The 18,262-nt window shown below is 33.1% G+C and overlaps 2 protein-coding genes across 4 annotated transcripts in view; both read left to right on the top strand.

Moving 5' to 3' along the window:
- The window catches only part of LOC128179935 (SCO-spondin-like), a 28,546-nt gene extending 27,780 nt beyond the window's left edge, over positions 1-766 (top strand). The window contains exons 33-34 of the mRNA XM_052847621.1: positions 95-257; positions 505-766. Of these exons, the coding sequence (XP_052703581.1) occupies positions 95-257; positions 505-581 (240 nt within the window). The 3' untranslated portion in view covers positions 582-766. The remainder of the gene's footprint in view (positions 1-94; positions 258-504) is intronic.
- A 1,992-nt stretch (positions 767-2,758) lies between these two features.
- On the top strand, positions 2,759-13,090 carry LOC128179927 (SCO-spondin-like). Of its 3 annotated transcripts, none has more exons than XM_052847612.1 (17): positions 2,759-2,794; positions 5,652-5,710; positions 7,040-7,094; positions 7,275-7,445; positions 7,654-7,764; positions 8,413-8,520; positions 8,729-8,890; positions 9,006-9,116; positions 9,207-9,317; positions 9,918-10,097; positions 10,237-10,407; positions 10,540-10,710; positions 11,034-11,204; positions 11,356-11,526; positions 11,862-12,058; positions 12,365-12,521; positions 12,805-13,090. In XM_052847612.1, the coding sequence occupies exons 2-17, from the start codon at positions 5,684-5,686 to the stop codon at positions 12,882-12,884; spliced, it is 2,154 nt and encodes a 717-aa protein (XP_052703572.1). In that variant the 5' UTR covers positions 2,759-2,794; positions 5,652-5,683; the 3' UTR covers positions 12,885-13,090. The 3 variants fall into 3 exon arrangements, with proteins under 3 accessions (XP_052703572.1, XP_052703570.1, XP_052703573.1); XM_052847610.1 differs by lacking the exon at positions 2,759-2,794 and adding an exon at positions 5,119-5,140; XM_052847613.1 differs by lacking the exons at positions 2,759-2,794; positions 10,237-10,407; positions 10,540-10,710 and adding an exon at positions 5,119-5,140.
- The last annotated feature ends 5,172 nt before the right edge of the window (positions 13,091-18,262 follow it).

The raw sequence follows: 18,262 nt of genomic DNA, 5'->3' as shown, positions 1-18,262 counted from the left end.
TATGTCCCAGCTTTGTCCTAGCGGCTACCTAAGGTTACATTTAATATTCCAACATTGTCCTAGCAGTTACTTAAGGTTACGTTTTATAATCCAGCTTTGTCCCAGTGGCTACTTTACGTGCGAGTCGGGGTCCATGACATGTATCTACAACGCTTTTAAGTGCGACTGTTCCAAAGACTGCGATGACGGAAGTGACGAAACAGCCGGATATGCCGGATGCACAAACGTTGAGCAATGCTTACTGGAGAATGGAGCAGGTTTGATAATATAATGATATGTCCTGTCGTTTTGGGGTTTATTTTGGTGGGTTTGTTTTATTTCAAGATTTACAGCTAAAATCTATGATCCCAATCTGTGCGACATTAACGCTTAAATCAAAGTCTAAATACCAGATATGCAAAAGTCAAATTTGGTCCGTAATCCTTTTGCAAAGATTGTGTTAACATTTGCAAAAGAAATTTCTTAATCGGATATGATATCGGTAATGATATTTTTTATTTGCAGGATACACTTCAGTTTCCCTTGCAACTTTGTTCTTCACAATGCTGACCTGTTTCCTCGCCAGACTGATCAGTTCTTAAGCCCACTGTGTTACATATACCAAAGAAATCATCCATTGTTGGAATTGGAAATCATATTAAAGTTTAAACTGTTGGAATTTTCTATGTTAATGCGTATATTGGTTTCATTTCATATTCTTATAAACATCAAATATTGAAATCTTTAGTTTTCCATTGTGTGCTTTGCAATAAAACTAGATTAAGAATGCGGTGTTTTATTATTTTTACCTACCTTCATCCATCAAATCACATGAACTAACCCCTTATCTCACTAGTAAGTTGCTACATAAAAGCTGTAGGCATTCTAAAATTTCAATTGCATTGCTTCAGTGAGCTTAACAATCTTTTCTCTTTGTGAAAACAAACGTGACCTACAATCTTTTTAAAATGCTAGAGCAATTGAAACCATTTTAAACTTTTCTATTCATGATTTCAAGAATGATTTCCTGCAAAAAAATTGTCTCTTATAAATACATGTATAATCGATGCTAAACTGGACTATACACACGTACGCCTAAATAGTGTTTCATAAGTAGTGTAATCTGCGGGTTTATAGTTTGCAATTTTTTTTTCATTATTTCGTCCCCCTTCAAAGAAGTGAGAGCATATTGCTTTGCTGCTGTCTGTCGGTCGGTCGGTCTATCAACAGTTTCCGTTCATTTTCTTCACAAAGGGTGCACATATTGAAATGAAATTTGGTATACAGGTTTATCATAAAACTATCTGGATCAGGTTTGATTTTGGGTACGATCGACCAATTTTCGACAGAGTTGTGCCCCTTGGACGTAGAAAAATTCCAATTATTTGCAGTTTCCGTTTGTTTTCTTCGCAGAGGATGCACGTATTGAATTGAAATTTGGTATATACAGGTTTATCATAATAATATCTGGTAGGTCAAGTTTAATTTTGGGTAAGTTCAAGCATTTTTTAACAAAGTATTGTGCCTTGGACTTAGAAAAATTTCAATTATTTGTAGTTTCAGTTCATCTTTTTGCAGATGTTTCAAAGGAAGGGGGGCATAAGTGTTTTACAAATATCTCTTGTTCAGTGATAAAATTCCCCTTTGAAAAAAGTTCTATAAACGTTTCTCTTTATCTGTCATTTTACCATTGCAACCTTTGATTGGTAGATTTGTAGATTACAAACTAAACGTGAGGAATAGATTCTGTAGATTCCTTATTTTATGCGAGTACATGTACCTAATTCCGCGATTCCGCTGTTTTGCATAGGCGTCGGATCCTAACCATTAGGCACATAGCATCATAGAAGATTCAGCCCCAGCCCACTTTTCCTCGCAGCAAACATAACTGTTCTTAAATATACCTTGAAAAGATTGAAATAATGAAAAGTTTGAGTCATAGGTATACTAAACAAAGATAAAATACCAAAAATAAGCTCACGAGGCTCCATTTTTTTTATTTGACTGATTTTAAAAATGCATACATTCACTATGGTTCAAAGTGTCACAATTACCAATGAGTGAATTTTTTTAAAGATTATTACATAAAGTCATGTGATGCATGTGATTAAAATGGGAAATATTAATTATGACATCATAATTAAAGTAACATGATGACTTAAAAATGTAACTGAAATATGAAAAAATATACAAAAATTTATCATACGGAAGGTTTAAGCTATTTGTTAAAATTTTGCAATAAATATTAAGAGCAATGGTACCTGAAAAAAATCCTACAAGGACACATGGACTAGTAACATGTACATATACCTACTTACATAGCCAGGTCTAATCATTCTATGCAGTACTTCATCTGTGCGTTCCATTACCTAAATCTTTCCAGACATAATTAAACCATGTTATTGTTATGGCTGGTTCATACCAGGGTTTCGATAATCTGTCGTTTACTTTTAGATTAAGGATTAAACTTTCCCAAACAATCAATTTTCAATAGCGTTTTTATTAAGTTCATGAGCAATAGTAGAAAACCATACATCAGCCCGTTGAAATAAATATTTCATATATGTTTGAGAGAAATAGGCGAAGGGGCGGGGGAGTTTATCAAATTAAAAATTTATCTACAAAATTAAATTAAATTCTATAATTCAATAGTGCAATTTATTCATCTGCATACCAATTCCGGTTAATTTCTCCCACGTAAAATCTGATTGGTTAATACTTCTGACGTCAAAAGTTCACGGCAAGATCAGGTATAAATGTCAATTCCTAAAAGATTTTATCATAAAAAGTAGAAAGAGTATTGTTTGTTTGCACGGTATGTTTAAATTTTATGTGTAAAGTTTCGAATTTTAAAATAACTTATCGAAAAATTGTTTTAATTGACAGTTTTTAATTTTTGCTGAATCGAAAGTTTTTTTTTAAGAATAAGCTGTTATTGAAGATTTATTAATGAAGATCTATAAATTGACTGCGTTTGTCATCTCCGCGTTTTGAAATATATTTTGAAATGATAACGCGATGGAGATAAAGTGTGGTTTTACTCTAAAAAGAGGGATTTCCATGCCTTTCTGTGAGGATAACGAATAGAAAAATGTGTTTAAACTGTGCCGTTGTGAATCACTCAAAGGATTATATGCGATTTTCTGTAGTGATACATGTATATGTGAATAGTGTTTTGAGGAGTTTTTTAACCATCAGTGACGTAAGGAGCGTAGAAAAATTAATTTTTAAAAAGTTGAAAAATCTGACCATTAGAAAAGCGTAGCATTACACAGTTTCATGCAAACAATCTTGATTATTCAAAAAAATAAATTTGATCATGTAATTATAAAATGAGTCTTATTTTTTGTTCCTAAAGATAGTCTTATTATTTGGTTCATCATAAAATTTGAGATTAAAGCAATGGGCAATGTTATTCTAAATTGTGGGTTTGAGCTTTTCTGTGATTGAAGACTCATTTTTTTAATAAAATTCTCAATTTGATAGGGTCATTTAGGATAACATTTGATATTACAGGTAATGACCAAATATGGGGAAATCTTTATATTTATATTTAACGAGGCCGAGTACAGAACGAGTACGCACGCTTTCGCGCAGCGTTTCATTTGTATTGTGACGTCATCTTTCTGCTTGGTTGACGCCATGGCGTGATAGTTTCAACTGCAGATAATGACCAAATATGGGGGAATCTTTATATTTATGTTTAATACTTTCGTACCGAGAGCATATAAGTAAAAACTAATAACGTAGCTAAATAGGGAATCCAATGTGCATTTTTATTTCGATGTTAAAGAAAAATATTTTAAGAACTGATGTACATCCAAATATTACGTAAAAAATAGTTTTTGCCTTTTTTACTTTTTTTTACTAATTTTTTGGATTCGGGGCAGAAAATTAAAAAAAAAAACACCAATATTTTTTACCGTGGTTTACAACAACGAATACCACTTTTATTCAGATTAAAACACACCGCCATCTCATCTCAGCCCAAGATTTTATTCGTTTTATTATACATTTCTTGGTTTAAATTCATGTGGTTTGAAAATAAAGAACACGGTTATCATAAACATTCTGTTTTAATAATCATCAATTACAGATCGAAACAATTATTTAGCTTACATTACAATCATTTTTAAATTCTAGAATTTCTTTTATATACTTTTAGGTTAACATACATGTACTTTTAAAAAGGTCGTAAAATGTTCGATAATAAAAAAGATAAATATATATTGCTTTATGAGAAAAGTTTTCAAATTTGTAAACACGAGAGAGCAAATGAAATTTAAAATTTCATGAAATTTTATTCATAAATTTAGGAATAAAATTATGCGGAGGAATATCTAAGGAGTGTTTCATAAAAATGTGTGTTCGACAAGATGTTTAAATTTTTATAACTGTTTTATTATGTTAAACAATTTTAATAAAACTAACAAGCTTAAACAATTCACATTTATAGGATCTATAAAAGAATATATTTATAACAATAGAACAATCAATTTGATTGAAAGTAAGAAAAAAATATCATTAATTTTGGTGTTAAATTAATGATATGATTATGTTTTACTTTCATGTTAAGAATAGTCAGCTTTTCAAGAAATATTATTCTAAGGATAAAAATAAGGCTTCATGTGATGGTTCTTAGCATTTTATAAAATGGGTAAACCCTAAGTTAGTCGTATACAGGGTGTCCCAGAATATCGGACACCATTTTCTGTTTAAATAACTTTTGATTAAATTTATTTAACAAAATATCAAAGGCATTTTCATAACTGTATATGATTTTAATACAACGAATTTAACAAACCTTCATAATTTTTTGTCAAATTGAGCATTGTTTTTTAAAAGCACAATAAAAATAGAGTCCGTTAAAATGGCGTCCTTTTTCATCAATGACAACGTCAATTGGATGAGTAGTATTCCTCACAAAAACCACTGTACGGATCCTATTTCTTAAATCTTCGCGCTAATAGAAAGGAATCTGTTGCTTGTTGGGATGTTTTACTTCAGGGTATTCTTATTTCCTAAATGGAACAACTATATCTGGAATCTGTGTTTAAAAAACAGTTTTAAATCGAAAAACTGTTCTCTTATCAGATTCATCTTGATTCACTTCAACCAAAGAAGTATGATGCAATTTCATGACATCGTAATTCAATGAAAGGCACGTTTTCTCATAAACATTTTTGTGGGAAAAAATTAAACCATTTTATTTTATATCAGAGTCACAATTTACAAGTTTTTTGGACAAACATTATTTGATTTATATGAATTTCAAATGGTATCAGATATTTTGGGACACCCTGTATATGCACATGTAGAAAAGAAATAATTATTATAGAGTATCGACGATATTTCTTTGATTCAATTTGACATGAAATGTTTGAATTGAAAAATCAATAAATTGATTTAATTTTGACCTAAGATAAATTTTCTTTGCTTTTAAAGTTTCTTTATAGGAAATAACTTCATCTATTCCAAGTGATAAAATATGAACTTGATTTTATCTACTTTCTACTCGTTTGCTGAACTACATTTTACAGTAAATACTTATACTCCAGCATAAATATACAACAATTTAGACTTAGGAATTGCTTTTTAAAAATTTTTAGAACGGATTTGTCCTCTTTCTTAGAAATTGGGATCTAAAATTTTAATTGATAAAACTCTTTTAGGGTATCCGCTCACGAAGAGTGTGACCAAAGCGATGAGTGGACCTCTGAAGTCAAATTTGGTAAGTACATGTAAATCCAAACAAATGTTAGGTAATAGTGAAAGACTCACCAAATCAGTCAAATCTTACCGTCTGTGTTTTCTTGTTTTGTTAATTTAGTACTACAGTTTAAGCAGCGATATTACTACGACTCTGATTATTCAAAATCACTGCTACTATTAATGTAGCAAATCAACTAACGCTATATTGAAATTTAACAACTTACCTATTTGTAGTATTTCAGAAGAACTGCTATTATTCTCCACTACTAATGCACCTATTTTTATATTTACTACTACAGCCACTGTAACTTTTATACTACAGCTACAGTACCTATACAACTAATCTTTTGTAAATATATTACTATAGTACTACTACTACAGCTATTGTAGCTATACTATTGCAGCCATTGTTGCTATACTACTACACTATTGTTATAATGCTATAACATCTAGTGTAACTATACTACAACAGCTATTGTAACTAAATTACAACTTTTGAGACTATACTGCTTCAGCTATTGTAAATATACTACTATAACTATTATAACTATACTACTACAACTATTGTAACTATGCTATTACAGCTATTGTAACTATACTACTACGGCTATTTTAACTTTACCAATAAAACTATTGTAACTATATATTACAACTATTGTTACTATACTACAACAGCTATTGTAACTATACTACCACAACTATTGTAATTATACTACTACAACTATTGTAACTATACTACTGTAGCTGTTATAACTATACTACTACAACTATTGTAACTATATAATACAACCATTGTTACTATACTACAATAGCTATTGTAACTATACTACAACAGCTATTGTAACTATACTACAACAGCTATTGTAACTATACTACTACAACTATTGTAACTATACTACCACAACTATTGTAATTATACTACTGTAGCTGTCAAACTATACTACTTCAACTATTGTAACTATATATTACAACCATTGTAACTATACTACTTCGTTTAAATAAGCTTTTTAACCCACATGTTTACTACCAATACTAATGCAACTATACAACTATATACTGCTTTTGCAACTATACCACTACGGTTATTGTTACTTTAATGATACAGCTAATGTGCTTACACTACTAATTCTTTGTGACTATACTGTATAATTGCTGTTAATTCAACCCCTGCCATTGCGTGTGTAGTAATGGTACTCACACTTCTATATTGTTACTTATAGCTAATATTTCTACGACCGCTGCCTATATTTTCAGTATTATTTCACATTGCGCTGTTTATGATAACTACCAATCAAATTAAATATTAGATAAATTCCTGTTTTGTTACTTTGTTTCTTCTTTTTTTTAGTTTTTCTACAGGGTCTTAAAGCTTGTTTTGGTGATAGCACTGTTTACATTGCCCGGTAAGTCAGAAAAATCTTAATGTCTTTATTCGTGTTGATTAAATACGATTAGGGGAGAGATAGAGAGAAGAAAGAGACAGACAGAAAGACTGACAGAAACAGATTGATGGACAGACAGTGAGAGGCAAAGAAAGATTATTTCAGGAAAAATAGTGCAATTTTATTGCTGTTGTCTTACAGAGTACAGAGTATCCGCAGTAACCTGTAGTTCCGGTTGGACCAAGTACGGAGAGAACTGTTACCGACTGTACACGTCAAAACTGCCGTGGATGAACGCCCTGAAGGCGTGTCAGGCCGTGGGTAGTAGTCTGGTGGACGTAGGCTCAGACGGGGAACAGACCTTTGTACACAGTAAGAATCTCTCTCTACTGAAGATAATGATATTCGCGATGATCAAATAAGACCAATTTTACATTGATGGACTTCCGCAAATAAAAAAATGTTACATATCTTCCCCATTCTTCCAAATTTTGAGACACGCGAGAGAGACGGATGTCTAGATTCGTTAGAAAAATTATATGCATAGTCAAATAATACCCTACCATCTTGCTTTATTCAGACCTCGCCAGAGGGTACGAGTTTTGGATCAGTGGGTCAGATTCCTCCACTGAGGGTCAGTGGCTATGGTACGGAAGCATTCAGTCCTGGGGGTACACCAAATGGAACTCAGGTAGGTTATCTGTATCAGTAAGATTGTACATATCTAGCGTTGCCTTCATTTGGATTTAAAGATCATTTAAACAATTTTTAAAATCAGTTGAACGACAGAGACGCAGAGTTGTGACAGGATACACTGTCGAAAACCCACGGTCAATATCACATATGCTTACTGACCGTGACAGCAACTCATTCAACTTTCCTCGTTCACATGAATATTCAGTACTCTCAGCTCACCAATGAGAAAGCAATACTTCTTAAAACATAACGAAAAATAACAATTATATATGTTATGTAAACATCCGATTTACTTATGTACATAATTTTACAATAGATGTGGATTACACATGGATTGGTGATATTTTCTCTAGTGTGAATTACCAAAATAAAACCTGAATTATTCATCAGAAAGAGAAAAAAAATCAATGAGTTTGCCTACTGTCAGTAAACGTATAAAAGACGAGGGTAATCGTAGCTTGATCGAAGTTCAACTTAGTTATAACTGTTATTAATCCAACAAGTCTAGAAAGGTTGATTGGGAGCGTTGTATTCTACCTTATTTGATATTTTTACATCTGTTGTTTTAAGCAGTGAATCACACTTTATTACATATGGGTATTTAAAATTGCATCCGAATAGTAGTCTGTTTTGATATGTACAGGCGAGCCCAATAACGCTGGGGGCGAGGACTGTGCCAGTTTACTGAGCGGTGGACGGTGGAACGATTACCCATGTAGCCGAAGCATGGCCTACATCTGTGAACAAACAAGTGAGAAAAAATATCCACACCTAATTTTTTAACAAATATTAATCAAAGAATATAGGCCAAAACAGTTGTGAAATTGCATTTAAGTTTTATGTGACTTCTATGATTTTAAGCGTCTTGTCTGAATAATAATCAACATGCACATTTTTGGAGTAAATAGAAATACAGTTGATTTCAAAATTTCATCAGAAATAAGTGTTGATCATTATAGCTGCACTGGACGCCTGTGACTCCACGTGGAGTTTTAGGAACGGTAGATGCTACAAGCTGTTTACGTCAAAAGTCACGTGGTCAAATGCGTTGAAGACCTGCCAGGCCAACTCAGCTAACCTGGTCAACATTGCTGATTCCGGCGAAAATGCTTTTGTCTATGGTAAAAGAAATTAACTTTTCAGTCTCGGTTTTCATGACAGTAATCTTGGTGTATTGTGTATTGGTTGTAAAAATATATTTGTGTGTCTGATAGTTAAGACTCAAATTATTTTTAGGCCTTCTGAGAGGTGAGAGCGTGTGGATGGGAGGGTTTGACGGACCGACGGAGGGGTCGTGGGCGTGGTCCGGGGGAGTTTTCACCTGGAGCTACACCAACTGGAACTCAGGTAAACATTTCACTCAACACACTTGGACTTTGGGTTTAAGACTGAGCTTATATGAACAACATCTCAATATGAATGGGTTGTTTTTTGCAGGCGAGCCTAATAACTCTGGGGACGAAGATTGCAACATGATGTATTCTAGCAGTGGAAGATGGAATGATGGGAGATGTTCGGGCTCGCTGCAGTTTGTATGCGAAAAAAATAGTAAGTAATCGAAGGATATAAACCACTATACTAAGTATAATAACGTATTATTGTTTTGAAACTGAAAAATGCATGGAATGCTGAAACGTATAATCATGATTATGACAAGTTATTATTATGTCAATAATGTCAATAATCTCGGAGTTCTGCGTTTTAAACTGAAAACTCACGAGATTCCTAACATTTGTAATGTTTATTTCTTGATGAAAACTTTTAAGTTTTGAAGGCTGGCATTGCTTTTCAAATACCTGTATTTAGTCTTTGAAATGTTAATTTCTCTTTAATTAAAACAATTCATAATCTGAATTCGGCAAATAATCTTATGCTGAATGAAAAAAAAATAATGCGATCAATGATTCATTGTAAAATGCCGATAGATATTTAAGGTTTCATTAATTAAATTAATCTGCAAACCATTTAATTTGATTCGTCAAATGATTTGAGAAGAATGAAGTATGCACATGTTTGATCAAGACTGTGATTATTCAGCTAATGCCAAATTTCGTGACTGAAATTATTCTTATTTAAATATTAAGGTTCCGTCATTTTTGGTTGAAAAAATGCAAAATCGGTTGCCTTAACTGTTGACGAATGTTACAGCGCCACCAATTAATGGTGGATGGGCGGGATTCGGTTCATACGGCGCATGCTCCAAAACCTGCGGGGGAGGTACTCAGACGAGGTCAAGGACGTGTACAAACCCCGCCCCTCAGTGGGGAGGAGACAACTGTCCCGGATCTTCTACGTCATCACAGGCTTGTAACACCCACAGTTGCCCAAGTGCGTTGGTTTATTTTTTTATGTTTTCTTTTTCATGTCATTGTCTAATACCTGTATTTGAAAAGATAAAAAATTATAAGTAATTGCAAGGTAGTTCAATAATGGCTGTGTATATTATTTACATGTTTATTACACGTAGTTGACGGAGGCTGGGCTAGCTGGGGGAGTTACGGATCCTGTACTGTGACGTGTGGAGGAGGGACTCAGCAGAGGTCACGCACCTGTACTAACCCCGCCCCCCAGTATGGCGGGGCTAACTGTCCGTCGAGCAGTACATCGTCACAGAGCTGTAACACCCATAATTGTCCAAGTACGTTATTTTTCATTAACATACGGTACCAAATCATGTTCATGATTTAGTTCTTTTTTTATGAAAGATTTTTGTTTTATATGCCGTTTTAGAAAAATTTTAAAGGTGACATTACGCCTTCTATATTTGCAGTTGATGGTCAGTGGACCAGCTGGGGTTCATGGGGTTCATGCTCAGTCAGCTGTGGAGGCGGAAGTCAGTCAAGATCAAGGTCATGCACAAACCCCGCCCCCCAGTATGGAGGCAGTGCTTGCTCCGGCTTCTCCTCTACGTCACAGGCCTGTAACACACACAACTGTCCAAGTAAGATAATTTTACAACATAGGAGTGCATGTTTGTTGAAGATTTAAATATGTGCTTTTTCAATGTATTAAAATAACGAAATTATAAAATTTTGTGGTGAATTAAATGAATTTTAGAAGTTTGTTGCTTGAAAAGATAACCGTATGTGTCTGGTATTTACCGTTGTTATTATTATTATTCGGTACCCTAATGTCAAAATAAACATATTTCATATTTAAACTTAAGTATACATCACTCACAACTGTACAACAAAAATAAGTGTCAGAAGTTAATAACAAAGACACATAAATTATGATCCTGTGTATTATTCTAACGTTAATCAGTCAATGGAGGCTGGGCTAGCTGGGGGAGTTACGGATCCTGTACTGTGACGTGTGGAGGAGGGACTCAGCAGAGGTCCCGCACCTGTACTAACCCCGCCCCCCAGTATGGCGGGGCTAACTGTCCGTCGAGTAGTACATCGTCACAGAGCTGTAACACGCATAATTGTCCAAGTAAGTTATTGTAGCGTACATCTGATGTATTACACATTTATCTTTGAGTAATTTTTTTCTTGGTTCATTCGTTTTAAGTTTATAAAAGGAACGCATTTGATACAGTATGTGATTGAAAAATCTGTAAAAATTAAAATAATTCTTAATTAAGTTGATGGCCGGTGGTCAAGTTGGGGATCCTACGGCACATGCTCAGTGACCTGTGGAGGCGGAACTCAGTCTCGTTCTCGTACCTGTACGAGTCCATCCCCCCAATATGGCGGCGCTTCCTGTCCTGGGGCTAATTCAATGTCTCAAAATTGCAACACGCAGGTTTGCATAAGTATGTATATAATATTCTGTTCTTGTACACTTACGCAAATGTACCATACATATAATCATTTTAAGAAATTAAACACTTGCTTTATATTCACTTGATTGCCTGTGGATATTTTTTTTCAGACTGATTTGCAAAACGAATATCATTTTCATAGACCATGTTATATACATAAATTTATATATAAAATTGGTTTTTTTCATATTAGACAATTAAATAAAGGAAAAAAAAATGTCCAAGTAAATAACATCATTACAGTCTTAATCGAACAAAAACTTATATGACTGATAATATAACTAATTTTATGTTAAAGAATACAAAAGATAGATTTTTTTTTGCAGTTGACGGAAGTTGGGGAGCTTGGGCAACGTGGGGGTCTTGTACAAAGACCTGTGGGGGCGGAAGAAGGTCGCGCTCACGATTTTGCACCAACCCAAGACCGGCTAATGGCGGATTAGACTGCCCAGGGAGCTCAGCTGATTTTGACGATTGTAACACAGGGTCATGCACTTCTGTAGCCGCTGGAACATATCAACAGGTGAGATAAATGTATTGTGCTATTGTAAAAATTTCAAAAACAGGTTTAAGTGTTTTATCATGAGAGATCGACAGAAAATTTGAAAGAGCTAGGGAATGGTTTGTTATTCAGCAAACGAGATAAAAACGCGAAAAGCATATCCCATTACGAAATTTTCTCAGACTTTCTATCCTTTAATCAATTTTGAGAATTTAGACATCAATTGTATATGGTTTGTAAAATTACAATTAATTGCGGATGTTTTTTTCTAGACGTGTTTGAATTCAACAAAATTCAAATAGATATATTCTTCATCATTTTATTTAGTTATGTCCAACCGGTTTCTTCACCTGTCAATCTGGTGGTATCACGTGTATTCAGTCGTCATTCCAATGTGACTGCTCATCAGACTGTGACGACGGAAGTGACGAAACAGCGACGTACGCCGGATGTACCATGCCAGACACGTGTGAAAACGGGGCTAGTAAGTTAAATTTACTCTCTTAATGAAACTTCCTGTGTTTAATTTACATGTACCTCTAAAATAAACTGTTTACAAACGTATTATATTTGTATTAGTATGAATTGTGTATACCTATTAAAATTTCACATTGTTTCTATAAAACAATGTTACATGTTCTCAAACATGAAGTTACAGTATAGTTTTAAATCAGAACAATTATATTAATATTGCGGAGTGATATTGACTATATTGACGATGATATTTTTAAATGATGTTATATTCCTTATTTTATTTTACTCTGTAGGCCGGTTTGCCATCTCTTTGCCGATCCTGTTTGGAACAATTCTGAGCGGTCTCCTTGCCGTGGTTTTGTCTGCTAGATGACTTGAACTTTAATTTGTTATCATGCTCCATGTATAGACATTAAATTTTAGCATCATCAAAAAAATATATATCATTGATTTGACATTTTGATATTTTATAGCATGTCAGTTTTATTAATTACATGTTTTTGTAATTCTGCCCAATGTATAGATAATGTTTAATGTGTCACCAAACGACTTCATTGAAATAAAACTATATTCATCGCAGTTTTCAACCTTCATTTTAGAAGATTTACAAAAAACAAAATCTATTTTCATATTTTAGGTCATTTAATAATAGCTTCAGGACTGTAGCTCCCGGTCTGAATAAATTCGGATGGACGACCTGAGAGTTACAGGGCCTCCCACAGTAAAAACTGCAATTTACGGCGCACAAAAAATTGCGCTAGCGTTGGACTAATTAACCTTATATCCGAACATATTCTATACAAATATTTGATTCCAAAAACTTCCTCGGACATTTTACTACAGATATTATTACTTTACTTGCCTCTGATATTTTTTTTAAAATCTCCGGCCCCGTAAAGTGAAGTGGTGCAGTTGGTTTAGTTGATCTATTGCCCGAAGCCAATGGCTGCGGGCAATAAATCAAACTGAGCTGTTCCCTGCACCAAGGTAAAAAAATTCGGGTCTATTGACTGTTCAGGCATGTCATAATTGTTTTATTACCTATTCCGTTTTTAGTATTTTGTGTTCACAATTATAAAATACAGAAGTTTTTCATACCATTACACGTTCAAGTCATTGTTGATTAATACAAAGATGACCTAAATAGATCACTTTCAAACGCATGCAAAATAGACGAAAATATTTAATATGTAATACAACAACAAAATCCCTTTGATAAGGTAATAATGTATAAATAGTGCCCGTTTAGCAGGGTAAGAGTTGAAATTGACACCCCGAGAAAACTATTGTCAACCGACGCAAAGCAGAGGTTGACAATGGTTTTCGAGGGGTGTCAATTTCAACTCTTACCCTCCTAAACGGGTACTATTTATTTTATTATACTGAATGTCTTAATTTTAAAGAAAACTTTACTACTTTTATATATCTTTGGCATAGTTTACGCACATGTAACAATTCGTTGAGTTACCCGTTGCTAAGTGTATTGCTAACGCTGAGGGTAATTGAACGGATTATCAACTGCGTCTAAACCAATCAGATTTCAGTATTTAACATGAAAGTATAATAATATATAAATGGTGCCTGTTTTGGAGGGTAACAGTTGAAATTGACACCCCGAGAAAACCATTGTCAACCGACGCGAAGCGGAGGTTGACATTGTTTTTCGAGGGGTGTCAATTTCAACTGTTATCCTCCCAAACAGGCACTATTTATTTTATTATACTGAATGTCTTAATTTATGAGACTTTTTTACTGCTTTTATATAGAAATGGCGTGAATTCCACGGCGAACCGTACGCGCATGATTTACGCGCATGTAACAATTCGTTATGTTACCCGTTGCTTAGTGTGTTGCTAACGCTGAGGGTAATAGAACGGATTATCAACTGCGTCTAAACCAATCAGATTTCAGTATTTAACATAAAAGTATAATGAAAGTATTTGTTGAACTATTTCTTCTCCTTGAACGATACATTAGACGGATTAAAACAGAAGTCTTTTAGATTGCTTGTAATATATTTTTAGATGAAACGGACTCGAAAACCTATAGTATGGTTAAAAAAAAATCATACCTGTAGTGTATAACAAGCTGACTTTTAACAAAACTATATTGATAATCATAAATATGGACATAACTCATTTTTGGACTGTATAGTTCTGAATATACATGTACTAATTAATGACCAAACGCTTTATTTTGTTCATTTTATACAACATCAATTTTGTTCAATTTTGTTTCCATGCGAATTCAAGTTGTTTATTTAAACAACGCTTTCTTTGGTGATTCATTGAAGATACTAGTATAAGATAGTGACATTGTAGAAAAAAACATAACCTGTATCAGCGAGTTATGTAAATTTATTCTGCAACGATCGCCACCTCATAACCTGCATGAATCATCAAGTTGTAATTAATTGATAAATAAAAGTAACTAAATTATTGTTAATGTACATCAGTACGTTAGGTTCGGGAAATAGCCAAATCGTCAGATGTTGGAATTTGTGTCTGACTTCACTATGACTATTTCGTGCAGTCCGAATATAATACCGTCAAATTACCGATGTTTATGTTGCAGGCAGGGAATAGAAATTCATTGATCTTAGCAACCATTTTGTAGCGGGTATTTTTATTTATTATATTTATTGCCATAATTTAATGTTTACGGCAAGTGGATTTTATATGAGGTTTTTTTTGTCAATAAATCAATCCTAAATCGATAAACATAATATTAGTTATATGAAAAAGTATATTTTCGCGCGTAGATTTGTAACCTGTAATTTAAGAAAAAACTACGTAGGAACTTCTTTTTCTTAGGATATTCCTACGCCGCCTGTCCGAGCGGGTGGTCAGGGTACAGCAGTACCTGCTACAAACTGTTCGCCAGCTCCAAGGAGTGGTCCCTGGCCGCCAGGGACTGTCAGAGGTACGGCGCCAACCTGGTCAGCATCGACTCCTCGGGGGAACATTTTTTCATTGAGAGTACGTAGTACATTTATAAACATAAGTTACTTCTATAGGAAACAGTACTTCATTGAAAGTATGTGGTACATTTATATAACAGTTACTTGTATAGGAAACAGTACTTCATTGAGAGTACATGGAACATTTATATAACAGTTATTTCTGTAGGAAACAGTACTTCATTGAGAGTAAGTGGTACATTTATATAACAGTTATTTCTATAGGAAACAGTACTTCATTGAGAGTACATAGAACATTTATATAACAGTTATTTCTATAGGAAACAGTACTTCATAGAGAGTACGTGGTACATTTATATAACAGTTATTTCTATTGGAAACAGTACTTCATTGAGAGTAAGTGGTACATTTATATAACAGTTATATCTATAGGAAACAGTACTTCATTGAGAGTACATTGAACATTTATATAACAGTTATTTCTGTAGGAAACAGTACTTCATTGAGAGTAAGTGGTACATTTATATAACAGTTATTTCTGTAGGAAACAGTACTTCATTGAGAGTACATGAAACATTTATATAACAGTTATTTCTGTTGGAAACAGTACTTCATTGAGAGTAAGTGGTACATTTATATAACAGTTATTTCTATAGGAAACAGTACTTCATTGAGAGAACGTGAAACATTTATATAACAGTTATTTCTATAGGAAACAGTACTTCATTGAGAGTAAGTGGTACATTTATATAACAGTTATTTCTGTTGGAAACAGTACTTCATTGAGAGTAAGTGGTACATTTATATAACAGTTATTTCTATAGGAAACAGTACTTCATTGAGAGAACGTGAAACATTTATATAACAGTTATTTCTATAGGAAACAGTACTTCATTGAGAGTACGTGGTACATTTATATAACAGTTATTTCTATATGAAACAGTACTTCATTGAGAGAACGTGGAACATTTATATAACAGTTATTTCTATAGGAAACAGTACTTCATTGAGAGTACGTGGTACATTTATACAACAGTTATTTCTATAGGAAACAGTACTTCATTGAGAGTACATGGAGCATTTATATAACAGTTATTTCTATAGGAAACAGTACTTCATTGAGAGTACATGGAACATTTATATAACAGTTATTTCTATAGGAAACAGTACTTCATTGAGAGTACGTGGTAAATTTATACAACAGTTATTTCTATAGGAAACAGTACTTCATTGAGAGTACATGGAGCATTTATATAACAGTTATTTCTATAGGAAACAGTACTTCATTGAGAGTAAGTGGTACATTTATATAACAGTTATTTCTATAGGAAACAGTACTTCATTGAGAGTACATAGAACATTTATATAACAGTTATTTCTATAGGAAACAGTACTTCATTGAGAGTACATGGAACATTTATATAACAGTTATTTCTGTTGGAAACAGTACTTCATTGAGAGTAAGTGGTACATTTATATAACAGTTATTTCTGTTGGAAACAGTAATTCATTGAGAGTAAGTGGTACATTTATATAACAGTTATTTCTGTTGGAAACAGTACTTCATTGAGAGTAAGTGGTACATTTATATAACAGTTACTTGTATAGGAAACAGTACTTCATTGAGAGTACATGAACATTTATATAACAGTTATTTCTGTTGGAAACAGTACTTCATTGAGAGTAAGTGGTACATTTATATAACAGTTATTTCTATAGGAAACAGTACTTCATTGAGAGTACATAGAACATTTATATAACAGTTATTTCTATAGGAAACAGTACTTCATTGAGAGTACATGGAACATTTATATAACAGTTATTTCTGTTGGAAACAGTACTTCATTGAGAGTAAGTGGTACATTTATATAACAGTTACTTGTATAGGAAACAGTACTTCATTGAGAGTAAGTGGTACATTTATATAACAGTTATTTCTATAGGAAACAGTACTTCATTGAGAGAACGTGAAACATTTATATAACAGTTATTTCTATAGGAAACAGTACTTCATTGAGAGTACGTGGTACATTTATACAACAGTTATTTCTATAGGAAACAGTACTTCATTGAGAGTACATGGAGCATTTATATAACAGTTATTTCTATAGGAAACAGTACTTCATTGAGAGTACATGGAACATTTATATAACAGTTATTTCTATAGGAAACAGTACTTCATTGAGAGTACGTGGTAAATTTATACAACAGTTATTTCTATAGGAAACAGTACTTCATTGAGAGTACATGGAGCATTTATATAACAGTTATTTCTATAGGAAACAGTACTTCATTGAGAGTAAGTGGTACATTTATATAACAGTTATTTCTATAGGAAACAGTACTTCATTGAGAGTACATAGAACATTTATATAACAGTTATTTCTATAGGAAACAGTACTTCATTGAGAGTACATGGAACATTTATATAACAGTTATTTCTGTTGGAAACAGTACTTCATTGAGAGTAAGTGGTACATTTATATAACAGTTATTTCTGTTGGAAACAGTAATTCATTGAGAGTAAGTGGTACATTTATATAACAGTTATTTCTGTTGGAAACAGTACTTCATTGAGAGTAAGTGGTACATTTATATAACAGTTACTTGTATAGGAAACAGTACTTCATTGAGAGTACATGAACATTTATATAACAGTTATTTCTGTTGGAAACAGTACTTCATTGAGAGTAAGTGGTACATTTATATAACAGTTATTTCTATAGGAAACAGTACTTCATTGAGAGTACATAGAACATTTATATAACAGTTATTTCTATAGGAAACAGTACTTCATTGAGAGTACATGGAACATTTATATAACAGTTATT

Source organism: Crassostrea angulata, chromosome 4 (genome assembly GCF_025612915.1).
Source record: "Crassostrea angulata isolate pt1a10 chromosome 4, ASM2561291v2, whole genome shotgun sequence".
NCBI classification, from domain to species: Eukaryota; Metazoa; Mollusca; class Bivalvia; order Ostreida; family Ostreidae; genus Magallana; species Magallana angulata.
This window is presented reverse-complemented; position numbering and strand designations above follow the sequence as displayed.

Bases quoted from the DNA above. Each gene is read 5' to 3' on its own strand.
- LOC128179927 (XM_052847610.1), top strand. The intron at 5,711-7,039 runs GTAAGTACATGT...TCTTTTTTTTAG, and splicing joins GACCTCTGAAGTCAAATTTG to TTTTTCTACAGGGTCTTAAA. The intron at 10,711-11,033 runs GTAAGATAATTT...AACGTTAATCAG, and splicing joins TAACACACACAACTGTCCAA to TCAATGGAGGCTGGGCTAGC.